Below are 17,413 nucleotides of genomic sequence, written 5' to 3' on the forward strand. Positions count from 1 at the left end.
GGTGGAAGGGGCAAGCAGGATGGGCTGTCCTGAGGCTGCACACCTGGCTGGGGTTTCTGCATCCCCAGACCTGGCAGTTCAGTATCAGGTCTCAGGCTGGCTCTCAGTACAGCCCGGCCCCCCTGGGGCTCAGAAGGTTTGCCTGTGTTGGGCTGTGGAAGGGATGAGCTTGCAGTTATCTGAGGAGCTGACCATGGCCCCTCCACTCGTTGTAGGAGAAGGGGCGCAAGGAGTCAGAAGGCCCCAAGAGCCGCAGAAGGTCCAGCGGCCGGTCTCCGACTAGTGCCGAGAAGCGCATGAGCTTCGAGTCCACCTCTTCCCTGCCAGAGGTGAGTGGCCGGCGGGCAGAAGGGGCCAGAGCGGGTGGGGGCTTTCAGGCAGGGACTCTCCCGTTGGGTCCATGGGACTAAGAATTCCGCCCCCATCCTCTGCCACCCTTCCCAGATTCTCGGCCCTTTGGGAAGCCTGTCTAGCCTCTGGGTGTATGGTGGGGGGAACAGGCAACCCCTTTCTATGGGTTAGAAAAAGAAGCTCCTTTTTGACAAGATGCGGTCTCTTGTCAAGGGCTATATTAGCAGAAGTGGCCAGATTTTAGGACCCATCAGCCAGGCTTCATTGTATAGAGCATAAGGCCCTGTCCCCACCAGCCTGCCAGACATTGAAATTACGCCTGTACCCGCCTGGGTACTGACATCTGCTGGGCACTTCCTACAGGTCCAATGTCTTATTCCTTTCTTCTATTCCCTGCAATAGCTCAGGTAGAAAGAGGTTCAGAGGAGGTGAGTGACGTGCCTGGCATTGGGCAGCTTCTGAGGGGCAGAGCTGAGGTCAGACCAGAGACTGTGACTCAAGCCCACACTCCACTTCCTGCCACCTCATGTGGTCTGTGTGTTTTGCAGAACCTATAACCTTTGTTTTCCCAAAGTTACAAGAAAAAGCATATGAAGCCTAGACTCCAGGGCGGGCCTCAACCACCAGCGCAGGCCTGAGGAACCTCGGTGACATTGGGTGGGAGTCTGGAGTGGTGCTATCCAGTGATCATAGGAAGCAAGCTACACGGATAACTTTACATTTTCTAGCAACCACGTTAACAAATTATTTAACACCAGCTATTATGTAGCATGTAATCAATAGAAAGAGCTATTAATGACATTTTATACATTATATGGAGTTTTTGTAGTCTGGTGTATTTCTTTTTCTGTATTTTCTTTTTTTTTTTAGTGAGTTTTTTTTTTTTTTTTAAGATTGATTTTATTTATTCATGAGAGACACACAGAGTGAGAGAGAGAGAGGCAGAGAGAGAAGCAGGCTCCATGCAGGGATCCTGATGTGGGACTCGATTCCGGGACTCCAGGATCAGGCCCTGGGCTGAAGGCGGCGCTAAACCGCTGAGCCACCCGGGCTGCCTGTTTGCTCTTCTTCCTAAAGCTCCCTCTGGAAAGCTGCCTGTACTGGCTGGTTTCATGGTTTGGATGACCTTCAAGTTGGCCAGGGGGAGGTTCTTTAATTTGCTTCCTTCCTTACCTGTCTGCTGGGCATGTGCAGAGTTGTGCATAGGGCTAGAGGCTGGCTGGTAGGAGCCAAATCCCTGTCTTCACCAAGTCTGACAGGACTCTAGCATGTGGTCCTATTGCCTCCTGGACCCTCCTCCACAACAGGAGGTCCCGGCTGCTTGGGGAAGTTGGGTTTGAAACCAGAACAATGCCTGTGTGGCCTGTAGGGCTGTAGGAAGCTGCCTCCCCGTCAGGCATACCCTGTGTTGTATCTCCCACCTTGTCCCTGGGGCTCCTAGGCAGGATGTCACTGAGAGGTGCCACCACTGTACGGATCTGTGTTCCTAGAATATTCCTAGCTGCGTGACGACTGAGGGGCATCACCACATTCCTCTCCCTCAGGACCTGTTTCCCCACTCTGAGTTGTGCACATTCTGATTGCCTTTGGTCCTAAACTTCATGACCTCCCACTAGGCTTTGAGCAGGTCATGCTGTCTCCTCATCCTTGGGTCTCATGAGGCAGGGCTTTGGCTCACAGGAGTTCTGTTATCCCAGGTTGAGCCAGTTCCTGACCCCGAGATGGAGCAGGAAGTATTTGCTGCCATGGAAGGTCCCAGCATCGAGGAGGTGCCCTCAGACACAGAGTCTCCGGAAGTCCTGGAAACACAGCTTGATGCCCACCAGGACCTGCTGGGGCTGGCCCCCCCAGGTGACATGGGGGACTTTGTGGTGGTAGAGAGCACCGAGGATCTTAAGGCTTTGAGCAGTGAGGAGGAGGAGGAGGATGTGAGGGCTGCACAGGAGACCGAGAGCCTCCTGCCACCCTCTGTGCTGGACCAGGCCAGCATCATTGCAGAGCGGTTCGTCAGCAGCTTATCCCGGCGGAGCAGCCTGGCGCTAGAGGACGGCAAGGCCAGTGGCTTTGGGAGCCCGAGGCTGATAAGCCGGAGCAGCAGTGTGCTCAGCCTAGAGGGCAGCGAGAAGGGCCCAGCCTGGCAGGGTAGCACCACGGATTCCCTTGGCTCGCAGCTGCCCCCAGAGGTAGATGCCACTGTGGGCGTGGCCATGGAAAGTGGCCCTCCGGTCAACGGGACAGAGCCCCCAAGCCCAGGCTGTCTAGCAGAGCCCGACAGGTCTTCCTGCAAGAAGAAGGAATCGACACTCTCCACCCGAGACCGGCTATTGTTGGACAAAATCAAGAGCTACTATGAAAACGCGGAGCACCACGATGCGGGCTTTAGCATCCGACGCCGGGAGAGCCTCTCCTACATTCCCAAAGGGCTGGTGAGAAACTCTGTTTCCAGATTCAACAGCCTTCCCAGGCCAGACCCGGAGCCCATGGCTCCGCTGGGGCACAAGAGGCCAGTGGGCTCCCGGCCGCCTTCATGGGCTCTGTTTGACCTCCCAGGACCCAGCCAGGCGAGTGCTGGGGAGCCAGCTCCTATCACAGATGCTGAGTTCCGGCCGTCTTCAGAAATTGTAAAGATCTGGGAGGGGATGGAGTCTGCTGGGGAGAGCTCTAGGAAGGGGACTGGCCCAGGCCAGGCCAATGGCTTCGACCTACACGAGCCGCTCTTCATCCTGGAGGAGCACGAGCTGGGGGCCATCACTGAGGAGTCAGCCACTGCTTCCCCTGAGAGTGCCTCCCCGACGGAGCGGCCCAGCCCGGCCCACCTGGCCCGGGAGCTGAAGGAGCTGGTCAAGGAGCTGAGCAGTGGGGTCCAGGGGGAGCTGGTGGCCCCGCTGCACCCCCGCATCGTACAGCTCTCCCATGTCATGGATGGCCACGTGAGTGAGCGAGTCAAGAATAAGGTCTACCAGCTGGCCCGCCAGTACAGCCTCCGGATCAAAAGCAAATCTGTGACGGCCAGGCCGCCCCTACAGTGGGGAAAGGTGGCTCCCACCGTTCCCTGCCTGCAGGAGGAGGCTGGAGCACCCTCGGGCGGCACAGGTATGACGACGGGGATGGGGAGTGGGCCCTTCCCGCAAATCTGGGGTGGAAGAGCCTCTTAGGAACACGTTGGCCCCTGGGGCAAAGAGACCCATGTAGAACCATGACCAAGGAGAGGGCCGGCCTCCACACACATGTGGCATGAGCCCTGGTGGTTGGCCTGATGCCCAAGGCCAAGCGTGTGGCTTTGGTTGAGCCCCATCCCTATCCCCCCTGAGCCCTTCCTCTAGAGCAGAGGCTTGGGAAGAATGTGGCTATAGACCCTCTCTACCAGAAGAGTAGAGGCTCTCGTCTTTTCCTTTGACTCCTGACTCCTTGTTCACTGCCTTTTCTTCATTCTTCCCATTGCCCTTTTTATTTTTTTTATTTTTTTATTAAAAAAAATTTTTTTTAAAGAGTTTATTTATTCATGAGAGACACACAGAGAGAGAAGCAGAGACACAGGCAGAGGAGAAGCAGGCTCCACGCAGGGAGCCCAATGTGGGACTCGATCCCCGGACTCCAGGATCACGCCCTGGGCTGAAGGCAGGTGCTAAACTGCTGAGCCACCCAGGGATCCCCGCCCTCTCCTTCTAAAGATTATATTTATTACCTGACAGAGAGAGAGCGAGCACAAGCAGGGGGAGGGGTAGAGGCAGAGGGAGAAGCAGTCTCCCCACTGAGCAGGGAGCCCGACGCGGGGCTCTATCCCAGGACCGCAGGATCATGACCCGGGCCAAAGGCAGATGCTTAACCAACTGAGCCCTTCCAGGCACCTCCCGTCATCGCCCTTTAACAAAAGGGGCTGTGGAAGGTGAACGTGCTTTCTCCCTTCCCAACCAAAGCCCCGCAAGCAGCCGTCCTGGAACGTGAGCCCAAGGCAGTGCAGCGTCCTCACTTGCCCTCCCCGCTCCTGCTCAGGGATTCAGTCCGCTCGCTCTCTCCTCACAGGTAGGAGAAAGCCGGTGCTGTCCCTCCTCAGCCACGAGCAGACGGCGGCCCAGGAGCACAGCCCGCCCAAGCCCGGCTCGCCTCGGCATTTCCCCTTCAGCCCCACTGCTGCCAGCCCGAAGGCCAGCTCACCGGGGCCCCGGCCCTCCTCTCGGAGCCCCCTCAGCCCCTTTGACACTGAGACCTTCAGCTGGCCCGATGTCCGAGAGCTCTGCTCCAAGTACGCCTCCCACGACGAGGCCTTCCAGGCTGAGGGCAGCCGGCCCCGCGGCCCGCCCGTCAACCGGAGCCGCTCGGTGCCCGAGAACATGGTGGAGCCCCCTCCGGCGGGCAGGGTGGGCCGCTGCTGCAGTGTGGGTGCCAGGAGGGGCCAGGCGGGCCCAGAGGCCGCCCAGCCCCAGCTGCCCGGGATGCTGCCCCAAAGCAGGCCGGTTGAAGAGGAAGCCCTGTATGTCACCGCAGACCTCACCCTGGAGAACAACCAGCGGGTGATCGTCATGGAGAAGGGGCCCCTGCCCTGCCCCGCTGCGGGGCTGGAGGAGTGCAGTGGGCAGGGACCAAGCTCACCAGCAGCCACAATGAGACTGGGCCTGGATTTCCAGGAGACTGGAGTTTCCAGGAGCCCGGAGTATTGGCCAAAGGAAGAGGGTCCCAGGGACCCAGCGGACCCAGGCCAGCAGGGCAGAGTGAGAAACTTGAGGGAGAAGTTCCAGGCCTTGAACTCCATAGGATGACTCTGAGTCTTGGGAGGAGCCGTGTGGCAGGGGAACTCTGAGGAGCCTTGGAGTGCTTGCCCACAAGCCTGCCCACGTGAGCCCCTGAGAGGATGCTCTGGGGTACTCAGCAAGTGTCTTCACCTGCTGGGATGCCCTGGCGCTTCCCTGGGCTCATGGCGACTTCTGCAGGCCCTTCTTCCCACCGAGGCCAGTGTGGGCACTTCCCTCATATATAGTTCTTCTCTGGTAAGAAGCCAGATATTTAAGCTCTCCTCTTCCTGGTGAGAGCAAGCCATGCTCAGGCCTCCAGTGCTGGGCTGACCACTGCCAGGCTGAGGAGACGGGGGAAGGTGGCCTGGGGAGGCTTTGCTCTTTAATTGTGCCTTTTCTTAGGATCCAGGCAGGAACAAGACCCATAATTTATTGCTTTCCATTCTGTGGTGTATTTGTGTGCACACGTGTTCCTGAGTGTGTGTTCTTCCGTTGTTGATTCCTCTCCCGTGAAGAATGTAATGGACTTGGTTCAGGTACTTTTGTAGATTGTCTTGCTGACTCTGTGGTTGTCGCTAATGTATATACATTTCATTATTTGCCAATGGTGCAATAACCACTGCAGACCAACCACCCATGTGTGGCTCCTCACTGGGCCTTGCTGGGATGGGGAGAGCTGACCGAGGTTGGGGTGTCTTTGGGAGGCGGGCTGGGGGTGGTGGTGGCTGCATCCACATTTTCTCCTCCATCGTCCGTGCTCATGAAGCCTAAGGCACTAGGGTGCTTGCAGGGGAGGTGGGGGCCGTGGGATGTGCAGGAGGGAACTTATTCTCTGTCCACCCTTGCCTGGTGTCCTGTTGGCAGGGGCAGGCACTGTGCCAGCCTTGAGCTCTCTTCCTCAAGGACCAAAGTTGGACTAAAACAGGTGAGGAAAATGAATGGGACATTCAGAAATTTCCAACGTCTTCTGTGTTTTCTCTCTCTCTACTTCTCAGGAGACATCGTAGGAGGCCAGGATTCTAAACTTAGAGCCTAGACATATCTTAAGATGGCTTGCAACATGGTGTGAGGAGAGCAAATGAATTTTTTCTTTCTATTCTCAATGTGTCTTTCCTCAAAAGGGCTGGGATGCCTGCCTATTCCTTTTTTTTTTTTAAGATTTTGTTTATTCATGAGAGACACACAGAGAAAGGCAGGGAGAAGCAGGCTCCCTGTGGGGAACCCGATGTAGGACTTGCTGCCAAGATGCCGGGATCACGCCCTGAGCCAAAGGAAGATACTCAACTGTTGAGCCACCCAAGTGTCCCACCTGCCTATTCTAATTGGGCTTTCTGCCCTTTCTCTGTGGTGGACCAGCCTTGTTGGTCCTTTTTTTCCTACAGGCAAGTGTTCCCACAGGTCTGCTGGATCAGGGCTGTGTGAGCTTCTGATCTTGGAGGAGAGACTCAACCTGAAGGCGGTTGTGCAGAGTCCCTAAAGATGTCAAGAGAAGAGTGGAGGCCAGGGGAGGCCTCTCCTAGGCAGAAGCAGGCAGGGCAGAGGTAGCCTACCTTCTACCCTGAATGTTCTGTGGCCACCTCCACTGTTGATGAGGATAGTTAGCTCCTACCAGGCTTGGGGTATGATGCTCTCAGTAGCCATAAAGCTACTGGAGTGAGAGTCTAGCCACGTCACCCAATTCATCTGTGAATTGAAGAAAATGGATAATGTACTGCTTCTCGAACTCCCTGACTCAGCCTTTTCAGTTGTAGTGAACACTTTCCCCAGGTGATCCTTAGCCATCTAGATTTGACTTGGAACCTTGAACTAGCTCACTGGTTCTCACTACCAATGAGCGTCATCAGTGGAGCCTTTTGAAAAATGGTGATGCCAGTTTCATCCACGTAGACCAAAAGAAATCACCCCCCTGGAGATGAATCTCGGGTGTGGCACTTCTAGTGATTCTGATGTCCAGTGACAGCCAAGATCTCTGTCCAGAGCTCTGTGGGGACGGGCTTGCAGCAGACCCTCAAGATGGTCGAATGCATGAATGAGCGAGCTTCTTGCAAGGTCTCAGGCAAGGCACAGCAGCTGCGTATGGGCATAAGACTCCCCAGGTCCCCAGGGACAAGCCAGAGACTCTGGCTCTCCGTCTGTCTCCATGGTGGTCCCCCACTACCACCCTTTTGCACACTCAGCTACCTCTCTGTGGTCCAATTCAAAGGGAAACAAAACTAGTCAAATAAGTAACTGAGAGAAAGATGGAGCATTATTGATTTATTAGAAAAACTAGTAAATGGGTTTTCTCTGGTTGGTGGAAGCACATTTGAGCAGGTGGAGGACAAGGCCCAGCTGGCCCCAGGGTCGGCGCCAGATTGTGTGGTCTGTGCCCAACAGGGGTGCAGTCTTGTGTAGCTGCCTCCTCCCTTATGTCCTCCCTGAGCTTGCTTGTCCAAGGGACCAAGCCATATGGTCCTCTGGATCCTTGCCCCCTCCCACTAGAGGGAGGGGAGAGAGATCCAGGACCAACCTTGGGGACCCCCTGGTAGCCCTCCGATAGGCAGGAGAGAGAAGTGATGTGGTGGGGACACTGAGCCTTCCACAAGCTTCCTGTTATGGGTGCTAGTTGTGGGGGCTGGAGGGGAAGCCTAAAGACCCTCCACACCCCCCCTCAGCCAATCAGTTGAGGCCAGGGGATGAAGGGGATGGAGAGAGGGAAGAAGGACCACCTGACCATGCCCAGAAGGAGCTTCCTCTAAGCTGCCCTGGGGAGGAAGCCTATTATGCTGGTGTGGACTGGAGCTGTGTTGACCTAGTTTGGGAATACTGTTAAGAGACTGCAAAGTAGAAAATGTAAGGAGGGGAAAACCCTTGCCAGGGCACCAGGAGCTTAGTCCCATGTGGCACAATCTCCCAAAGCTGGGCTCCTGTAGCTTCAGTCCTGTGGGTTGTCTTGGGGCCTGTGTGATATGAGAGGGATGTGTGGGGCACTGGCAATAGATGGTGGGTCACATGCAGCTGGCTGCCACTGCCCAGTCTGGGGGACCTGGGGTGGTGAAATCCTACCTCATCCTTTGGGGCCCTTTCATTCTTTGGACCATGGAGTTACTTGCTGGAAATTTCTCACGTCAGTTGCTACTTTGGCACAAATGGAGGGGCGGGGGAGGGGGTCCCTTGTCTCCCTAAAGACTGGCCTGGGGAAAGAATTGAGGAAGACTCTTGCCACTACCTGCTCTTCAGTAAGGAACGTGCTATTTGCCCTGGAGCAGGACATCCCCTCAGATGCATGAGGCCTCCTTCCTTGCCAGGTGATTATAGTCACCTCACTGCCTCCTGCCTTGGTTTCCCCAGATGGAGGAGGAGGCTGGTGAATGGTATATACTAGCTTCCCTGTAGAAGCAAAGAGGGTTGTAGGATTAGATGCATAGAGGCCAAATGAAGACCCTGGCTACAAAGGTGGGACCATCTGATCTGGGGATGTCAAGCTCCACTGAAGAACTTAGCTTCCCCTTGACAGGGAGGTATTGATCTCTAAGTTGTGCCTGAATTAGGGGCTCCTGCCTGGGAAGGCCTAGTAACACTGCATATGTACCTCTGTATTTGCTACCTGAACCTCACCCCCTTCCAGAGGAATCATCTCAGTGTGTCTAAGGCTCCTCATAAGGAAGGTGATGGAATAGCAGCTGTAGGCCCCAGGGATGTTTATGGTCTCTTCAGCAGGAAACACCTGCTGCCCCCAATTTGACCCCTCTTTTGAACCTAAACCCAGATACGATGCTGGGCTGGAGCTGTATTGCTTTCAGAGAGGTGGGGGAGATACTTGTTGAAACGAGTGCCCTCTTCCCTCCAGAAGTCTGATCCAAACAGCATGGGGAAAGCTGTCTCTGGGAAAATAGGGTCCAGGGCTCGTTTTGGCTGTGCTTGAGGAAGGGGGTGTTAGATGTTTGGTGACCTTTGGTGACTTCCGCAAGACCAGGACCTTCAGGAGAAGCTGAGCAAGGGGTGCCATACAGCATTTGTCCCAGTTGGCCGGGGCTTGTGTCAGTCACATGGGTAGTACCCAGATGTGGTTCTGTTTGCCACCCCAGAGTGATAGGTCATGAGATTTGCTGTCTGTCCAGCCAGGACCCTCAGGTGGTGCCAGCTGTGGCCAAGACACCTTGGGCCTTTGGCTTTGGGATGCTTTACTGCAGGTACTGGGCACCTGTCTTCTCTCTCTGGGGACCTGTACTATCCCTAAGGGACCTTGGGTCTGAGCTGGATAGTGCTGGTTCGGGAGTCGGGGAGGATCCCAGCGTGGAGGGGCAGAACCGTGGGCCGCGTCAAGGTCTGTCGGCCGCCTCGGCCTCTTGAGGGCTCTGCAGCTCTGTGTTAAGAGGACCAGCTTGAGAGCTTTTACTCCCTTTTACCACCTGGGCTGGTAGCAGAGGGCACCGGGGGCAGTAGGAGGCCCTTGCATTTAGGACCCACCAACCTTGGGAGGTGCCCCCCCCCCATTTCTTTCTTCTTTTTTTTTTTTTTTTTTTTGGTGAGAGGAAGACGGAGAAGGGATGTGGTGGCCCCTGAGGTGAGAGTCCAGTTCTGAGTAAGCCCAGTGGAGAAGAGGCCCCTTGCTGGGGTTCCAGCAGCCCCTTGGCTAGAGCTAGAGCTCTGTGCGCCTACCTGAAGCTCCTTCCTCATGCCCTTAAGGGGTAGGTCAGGCATTTCCAGTGTCCCCTTCCCCCATCCCCAAGTGGGAGGTGGCCCCAAGCAAGACCTGCTTTGGGAGTGGGCAGCGTCTGAGGAACCTCCTTCGTCTTCTCCAGCTTTTGTGGGGCTCGGGGGGTGGGGAGGCGGGGGCAGCAGGGTGGTTGAGGAGGGCGGGTGCCTGGGAAACCGTTTTGCGCCCCAGGGGCCCTGGCCCTTGGCGGGGAGCCGGGGCTGCACAGGGGCGGAGGCAGGGAGGGCAGCGCAGTGGGCCAGGCCGCCGGCCGTCGTCGCAGTCGGAGCAGGCAGGCGCAGGCGGCGGCCGGCGCGGGCCGCGGGGGGACCAGGCCCAGGCCCAGGCCGCGCGCCCGCCAGTCCCTCCCGGCCCGCCGGTGGGGCGCCAGAGAGGCTACTTCTTTTTGGGGAAGAAGCTGAATCTCTTCTCCTTGTCTTTCTTGCCGAGGCTGGCGTCCGGGCCCGTGATGGAGGGCAGGGGCAAGCTCTGTGCCTTGACGCGGATGCTCTGGGATTCGTTGATGGCGGTGCTCACGCCCTGCAGCCAGGACAGCATCTCCTCCTGCAGGCCGAGAGGGTCATGGGCCACAAGGGAGGGGGTGCCCCTGGGACTTACGTTGTCAGGGAGACAACTGCTCCTTTGTTGGCAGGGGTCTGGGCTAGGCCGCCAAGCACTCACCTCATCCTTGCCGTGGAAGAGCCACTCACTGCCGTTGCTCAGCCTAAGACAAAAAAGGGTTTCCTGCTGGAGCCTGCAGCCTGGAGCCTCCCCATGACCGGACCCCTCACAGGCAGCACAGCACCTTTGACTCAAAAAATCCCTGAGGGGCAACTTTAGGCGTGGAGCTGGTCTCACACAGGGAGCTCCTCTCCAGCCATGAATGCTGAACTAAGCGGCCAGGGACAGCCAGGGACAGGAGGGGCCTCACCTCAGCTTGAAGACATGCTTCTTCTTCTTGTAGTTGGCAGCAATCTCACAGATGGCGTGTCTCAGGGCCAGGGGCTCCTCCCCATGGTAGGGGACCCCCAGAGCCAGGTTTTTGGCATCCTTGTAGAAGGTCAGCTCACTATTCCGGAGCACACAGTACAGATTGTTCCAGGACCTGCGAAAATACAGGGTACAACAGCTCTGGAATCCATTCTTACAGCTTAACCAATTTTTTCTTTATTACACCATTTTTGCCCCAATAAGTAATAACACATTTTACAGTTAAAAAAGGCAATAAAAATCATCTGCATGTAATTCCACTACCAAAAACTAGCTATCGTTAACATTTTATATATTTTCTTCTATTCACATATATAACGGGTGGCTCAGTCAGTTGAGCATCCAATTCTTGGTTTCAGCTCAGGTCATGATCCATGCTCATCAGGGAGTTGGGCACCATGCTTACTTAGCAAGGAGTCTGCTGGAAATTCTCTTCCCCTCTCCTGCCCCTCCCACTCATGCCCACTCTCACTCTGTCTCTAAAAATAAATCTAAAACAAAACAAAAAACATGAATATTTTTACATATCCTTCAAATCTTTCCTAAAAATAATTTTGAGTTGCTATATGGTACCCCATTCTGTATATAAATAATCCCTTTAGTGTATGGGCCTTGTAATTACTGGAAATTTAAACAGTGCAATTTAAACAGCACTGTGATAAACATTCATGCATAAATCTTTGCTATAACCCTGATCTTACCTTGAAATACATTTCTAAGAAGTAGAATTATTGCATCTAAGAACAACTGTGTAAACTTTCAAAGCCTTTCTGCATCCATGAGTATATGTGACTTTCACCACTGAACTGTGAATAGAGTAGCATTTTGTTCTGGTTGTTATTTTTTGCTTTATTGAGATAAGCCCAGTATACTGTCCTAGCATTTTTTAAAGAAACACTTTTGTGCAAATCAAGACTCAACTGATGTTTGGTGACAAGCTTAGAAGCTCATGTGTGGGCTAACCTCAGCCCCTTCACTGACCAATGGGACATGCGGTGACTTCACTTTTCATAGGAATGAATGCTGGGGAACAGAGCAACAGTAAGCTTTTCGTCCTCCTCCCTACCCCCCTGTAGGGGGCAGGAAGGTGGAGGCATGCAGGGCACAGAGGGAGGAAGGATGGCAAGTTCAAAGAGAGAAGTTGACCTGTACTGGACAAGCTGGCAGCAGAGCCCTTTCGTGGAGCCCAGGATTCTGACACCCAGAGAAGATCCTCCAGGAAAGATACATCTTTCCTGTAGCTCTTACTACCTTCTTTGAGCTTGTAGCCCAAGGAAGGCCGTTGCTAAGGAGGAGCTGTATCCTGGAGTAAAATCCTGCCTTGAACAAATGCCTTCTCTGAAATTGTTTCTCTATCTGCAAAATAGAAACCTTGATATCACAAGGTGGTTGTGAAGATGTAATCGGTCTTCACAAAGCCTGGCACATAGTAGGTGCTCAGTAAATGCTGGTTTCCCCATTTCTGGTGGACTCTGTATCAATAATAAACTTCAGGGTGGTTGGGTCCCCAGGTTCATTTTTGGAATTCGAGCTTTAGCATGTCCCCCTGCCCAGCCCAGACTCTGTATGCTGCCACTTGGCCCTGGGAACATGGCTGGCTTCAACCTCGTGATGCTGCTCTGTGTCCATGAGGCCCTGGCATGCTGCCTGAAAACAGAGGCCCCCAGGGACCTTGGGTAGAAAGCCCTGGACAGACTGAACTCAAGGACATAATTGCCTCAGGGCCAGGAAAGGACACAGCCTTCGAATGAGTTCCTCAGGGTCACAGAGTTGCTGTATGACAGCACTGGGAGGGACCTCTGGAAGCCATGTATGCCAACCCCATTCTCCTATTTGACAGCTGGGGAAACCGGCCCAGATTGGTTAAAAAGTGGGACTTGGTCAAGGATCTGTTGTTACTGTCAAGACCTTACCTGTTACCCAGCCCTGGGATAAGAACAGTAGCTAGTATTCACTGAGAACCTACTCTGTGCCAGGCTTGGGAATCTGTACCAAGGTGGCAGGTTCTCCTCATCATGGGGAAACGAAGGTGGAGTAACTTCTACAGGGGCATAGGGTTTGAACTCATGGTTCAAACTGAAGATATGCTCTTCCCATCATGCTGGCCCAAAGGGGGGCCCGGGAGTTCTCAGAAGGCATCTCTCGGGGATCCCTGGGTGGCTCAGCGATTTAGCAACTGCCTTGAGCCCAGGGTGTGATCCTGGAGTCTCGGGATCGAGTCCCACATCAGGCTCCCTGCATGGAGCCTGCTTCTCCCTCTGCCTGTGTCTCTGCCTCTCTCTCTCTCTCTCTCTTTACGTCTCTCATGAATAAATAAATAAAATCTTAAAAAAAAAAACGCATTCTCTCCCCTACCTCATGGCTGTGGTGTTGCACAGGCTCTGCAGGTGGAGAAGCCCCTGGGAGCCGCCCGCCCCACCCACCGGGGGCCCCTCCCTCACACACCTGTTGGATGCCTTCTTGTTGGGCCCCTCCAGGTCATGCTTGCGTCCCAGGTAGCCCTCCATCTGCACGCTGTACCCGTGGTCCCGCTGGGCTGGCAGCGTTGTAGGCTCATCACCCTCGCTCAGAGGCGTGTCCAGGACCTTAAAGAGAGGCTCTGTGGCAGGCCTCTCATCCCCACTGGATTTCTCCTGCGGCCCTGGAGGGAGGGGCGGCTGCAGGTCCTGAGGCCACTGCCTCTCTTCTTCCCCCTGCTCAGGGGCATATGGGAGGAGCACACCTTGCTAGGGGTTCAGACCCAGTAGCTAGGCTACTCCAGCAGGACCGGGAAGTCTGAGCCCACCCCCCACCCCCCACCAGCCTGGCTCCTCTCTGGTTCTGCTTCCTTAGACTCTGCCCATGCCTCTGGCTCCATCCCCACTCCTTCCTGGCCTCTAACATAGTGACAGGAGATTCTTTGAGTAAGCGGAGGGGCCTGGGTGATGACTTCAATGCTGGGGCTTTCCGGCGCTACTGGCAGAGCCCTGGATCACTGCGTGGCTCCAGGCCCCTACCCCTGCTCCTGCAACTGAGTTATACGCAGGCACCAGCAAGATTTCATATGAAGGCTTCTGCTGCTGACACAGGTGTGAAAAACATGTTAATGGATGTTGAATGGAAACCGCTGGTACCTGCTTGTGTCTAAGGCCCCGGAGCCAAGGAGACCCGGCTGCAAGTCTCGCCTATCACCTTATAAAGGAGAACCTGGATCCTCCCTGGTCACAGTGCTGGACTAACTGGTCCTGCTCCCGTCCTTGCACAGGGAGTTGTTGGAGTAGGGCAGTGGTTCCTAACCCTGGCTGCCTTTTACAATCACCTTGGGAACTTTAGCAAAATACACCCTGGAGTGGGGTCAGCACGTTGGTGTTTCTGAATAAGCTTCACACTGTAAAGAGCAGCTGAAGTCGAGAGTCACCACAGAAGAAGTCATTGCTTTGGGGGAAAGCTGTCGCTTTTAGTTCCCTGTACTTCCCTGTGGGTGGTGGGGTGCTCTGCCCCCTGCCAAGTGAGGGGTGTACATCAGACATCCACAAGGAGGGGAGCAGACCTCCCATTCCCCATATGCAGAGGCCTTTGTGATCTTCAGAAGAAGAGGGTGGGACTGATGGCCGCAGTAGGGGGCAACCAGGAAGGGCACCTATGGGTAGATTCTGTGTGTCAAGTGAGCATGAGCGAAAGCAGCCTAGCTTGAGCCATCTGGTCGGAGCCCTGCCTCAAAGGCCTGACTTCTAGAGACCTTACAGCATCAAGCATCAGGTCCTTGAGCAAGTTACGTCCAGACCCATGAAAGAACAAGGGCCTCAGCCGAGGAGGCCCAGAGCCACCCCCAGGCAGGAGAGACCACCCCCTTTGCTATTTGCTTCTTGCCTGACAAGGTGGAGGTCTGGAGGAGCCAGAGTAGAGCAGGGACTCTGTGCTCCCCATTGTGGCTCCTTCAGACCATGTATCCCACCTGAAATAGAGAAGTAGTGAATGGGAGAATGTGGACACTACACTGGATAGCAGATTGAAGCTTTACACCGAAACACACTGGGTATGCTTTTTAACAGCTCGAAGTGACCAAAGACTGCCTAAGATGGTAGTAAAGCAATGGACGGACTCAATGCAGATGTCTGATGCAGTGGTTGGAAGAAAGGTAGTATCCCATTGAATTAGGACCGTCCAGTATATAGTTTTGAGTTGGGATTCCAGTAAGATCTCCTTTAAAGAAAGGATAATATGACTGAAAAGTTAGAAAACCACTAACCTATTTTAACACCTTCAATCTACGAGGAAATCTATGCTCAGAGAAGTTAAGTGACCTACCCAAGGCCACACAGCTAATAAGTATCAGAAGTGACAGCATGCACTCTAGAATTAGGCCAGGGATTTGTCTTGTTTTGTTTGTCTTTTTAATTATGTCTTTAGGTCTTTTATCTTTTCCTGTCTTAGAGCCCCATGAGAGCTGTGGCTGGCTCATATTCATCTTTAAGTATCTGTAGCATACTTGTATCTTCAAGTGTCTGTAGTGAGCTAGCATTGGCCACAAGGATCTAGAGGCCCCAAAGCCCTGCCTGGATCATCCTCTAACAGGAAGGAAGGGCAGGATTGGCAGGGATGAGTCTGGGAGCCTGGGAGCCTGGGTTTGGGCTTTTGCTGGGGCCTCAATCAGGCCACCCCTCTGATTGGGTATAAAGCTTGGTGGTGGTGGTGGTGGAGGGTGGATCATGAATGCAGAAAGTGGAGCCTCTTTTCATCCCCTGCCTCTCCATCTGGCTGCATGCTCCTCTTGGTTATGGGCCAGAGCTTTCCCTGCACCTGCTGTGGGGTGTCAGAGAAGATCCTAACTGCCACATTTGCCTTTCTCACTTAGCTCCTGCCCTCCTGGGACTGGTTTTATTAGGGACTGTATCCACATATTCTTCCCATGCTTCTGTTCTCTTTCCTTTCTCTGAAATAAAGGCAGATTTTTCCAGTACTTCCTCCCAACTTAATCCTAAACTTTCTTCTTCTTCCACCTAATAAGCGCCTGACCCACATTCCCTAGCAGGGACATTTGGAGGCCATGGCCTGCGTGATCAAAAGTTACATGGCCATGTCATGGGTTTGAGAAAACAGGGTTTTCCAATGTATGCAAAGATTTTTTTGTGTGCTCTTGACTGTTCATGTGGAGATCATTTAAAAGCCACTTTGTCCCCTCCGTGGCTAGGGCTTGAGGAGAAGCCAAGAATAAGGGCAAGAGGTGGAAGTGTTTGGCAGTTGATGCCCCCCTCCCAGGTCTAGGGCCAGCAGAGTTGCTCTTCTGGGCCAAGGGAGGAGCCACTGATGAGAAAGATGGGGCATGGTGGCCAGAAGGACCTTCTTTCCCAGGCCCCAGGGGGAAGACAGCTTTGTGCTGTCTTCTTAAAGAAAGCTAGGGAAGGGCGAGGAGGAGGTGAGCATTTTCCTGCTGCCCCTGGAACTATGCTGTGCTCGGATATGAAGAGACCACCTTGGCCTACAAGGGAGGGATCTGTGGACAACAGAGCACAAAGAGGGGATGGTAGGTGAGGAGCTGGGGCCCAGAGCTGCTACATGCATGCGTGCTGTAGAGACAGGCAGGTCCTGCCAAAGGGCCCTGAAGAGGGGAGATGATCTAAGATTCCCTTCTCTCCTCCGTGTTGTAAGGTATCAGCTGCTTCAGTCCCTAGCTCATGAGGACGGTGCACAGATCACACCTGTACTGTTGAGGGTACCTCGCCTGCAGATACCACTCCGAGGGGCTGAAAGAGGGGGACTGGAGGAAATTCTAGGGGTCAGGCTGGAGCAGTTGAGAAGTCTAGACTATAAATGGGAGTGACAGCACGAGGGAGAATGGACCGAGGTGAGGGCTGGAATAAGGGGAGGGGCTGCCTGCAGTGTGGAGCCAGGTTCTCTGGCTTGGGGAACAGGTGGGTGAAGTGGGGGCATCTGAGAGGAGGGTGGGTGAGCTGGCTGCTGGGATCACGATGTCAGAGGAGGGCAGGGGACAGGCAGCATTGGCTGCCAGTTGGGGAACATTGGGAGGAAGAGGCACAGAGAGGAGAGGCTTTGGGGATCTCACAGGATTGTAGTCAGACAGGGAGAGGCCTCAGTTCCTAACGGACAGAGCATGGCCACCTCTTCTCAGAATCTTATAAGCTTGACTTTTAAGGGTCCTGGCTTGCTAGGAAGCTGGCTTGCAGGGGAAGTAGACAGAGGGTCGGAGGTCTTCTCCACAAAGGAGGTTTAAGAAGGGGAGAGAAGGGGGGACAAGATGGGTACATTTCTGCTCTGGACTAAAGGAGTTGAAGGTGTACTTCCAGCCCCAGCCAGCTGGTGGCGTAGAAGACAGCACACAGATGACCAACTCTCCCAGCTCTCAGGAGAAAAATAACCTGGCCTGGGACCATGGGGTGTTTTGGAGGTTCTAGAAGATGCTCAGTGAGCCCAAGCAAGGAAACACAAGTGAGGGGCCTTCTCTCTAAAGGAGAGGCTGATAAGCGAGAACAAGAGGAGGAGGATGCACCTCAGGAAGAGTGATCCCACCTGTGATGTGATAGTCATGCCCACTGATCTCACAGCAAGGACTGAGCTCAGAGTGTGTATACAAGGGGATTAAGGGGGAGGTGCTCCGGGAAGGTTGGTTTGGGAGGGCTTTGGCGATGCTAGAATTCACATGGAGAATGCTTCTTTTAAGAGATGA

The 17,413-nt window shown here is 54.3% G+C and overlaps 2 protein-coding genes across 21 annotated transcripts in view; one reads left to right on the forward strand and one right to left on the reverse strand.

The window, feature by feature from the left end:
- Positions 1-5,714, forward strand: part of PLEKHG3 (pleckstrin homology and RhoGEF domain containing G3) — an 84,877-nt gene extending 79,163 nt beyond the window's left edge. For all 18 annotated transcript variants that reach the window (XM_072762604.1, XM_072762614.1, XM_072762616.1 and 15 more), the window contains 3 exons: positions 216-329; positions 2,049-3,444; positions 4,375-5,714. In XM_072762604.1, coding sequence (XP_072618705.1) covers positions 216-329; positions 2,049-3,444; positions 4,375-5,108 — 2,244 coding nt within the window. In that variant the 3' untranslated portion in view covers positions 5,109-5,714. The remainder of the gene's footprint in view (positions 1-215; positions 330-2,048; positions 3,445-4,374) is intronic.
- A 1,608-nt stretch (positions 5,715-7,322) lies between these two features.
- SPTB (spectrin beta, erythrocytic) overlaps positions 7,323-17,413 on the reverse strand; it is a 123,750-nt gene continuing 113,659 nt past the window's right edge. For 2 of the 3 annotated variants that reach the window (XM_072762601.1, XM_072762602.1), the window contains 3 exons: positions 13,195-13,442; positions 10,691-10,864; positions 9,728-10,483 (listed from right to left, as the gene is read on the reverse strand). In XM_072762601.1, coding sequence (XP_072618702.1) covers positions 10,156-10,483; positions 10,691-10,864; positions 13,195-13,442 — 750 coding nt within the window. In that variant the 3' untranslated portion in view covers positions 9,728-10,155. Of the gene's footprint in view, positions 10,484-10,690; positions 10,865-13,194; positions 13,443-17,413 lie in introns of all 3 variants that reach the window. The other variant, XM_072762603.1, reaches the window with a different exon arrangement.

This window comes from Vulpes vulpes, chromosome 6 (genome assembly GCF_048418805.1).
Source record: "Vulpes vulpes isolate BD-2025 chromosome 6, VulVul3, whole genome shotgun sequence".
NCBI lineage: Eukaryota > Metazoa > Chordata > Mammalia > Carnivora > Canidae > Vulpes > Vulpes vulpes.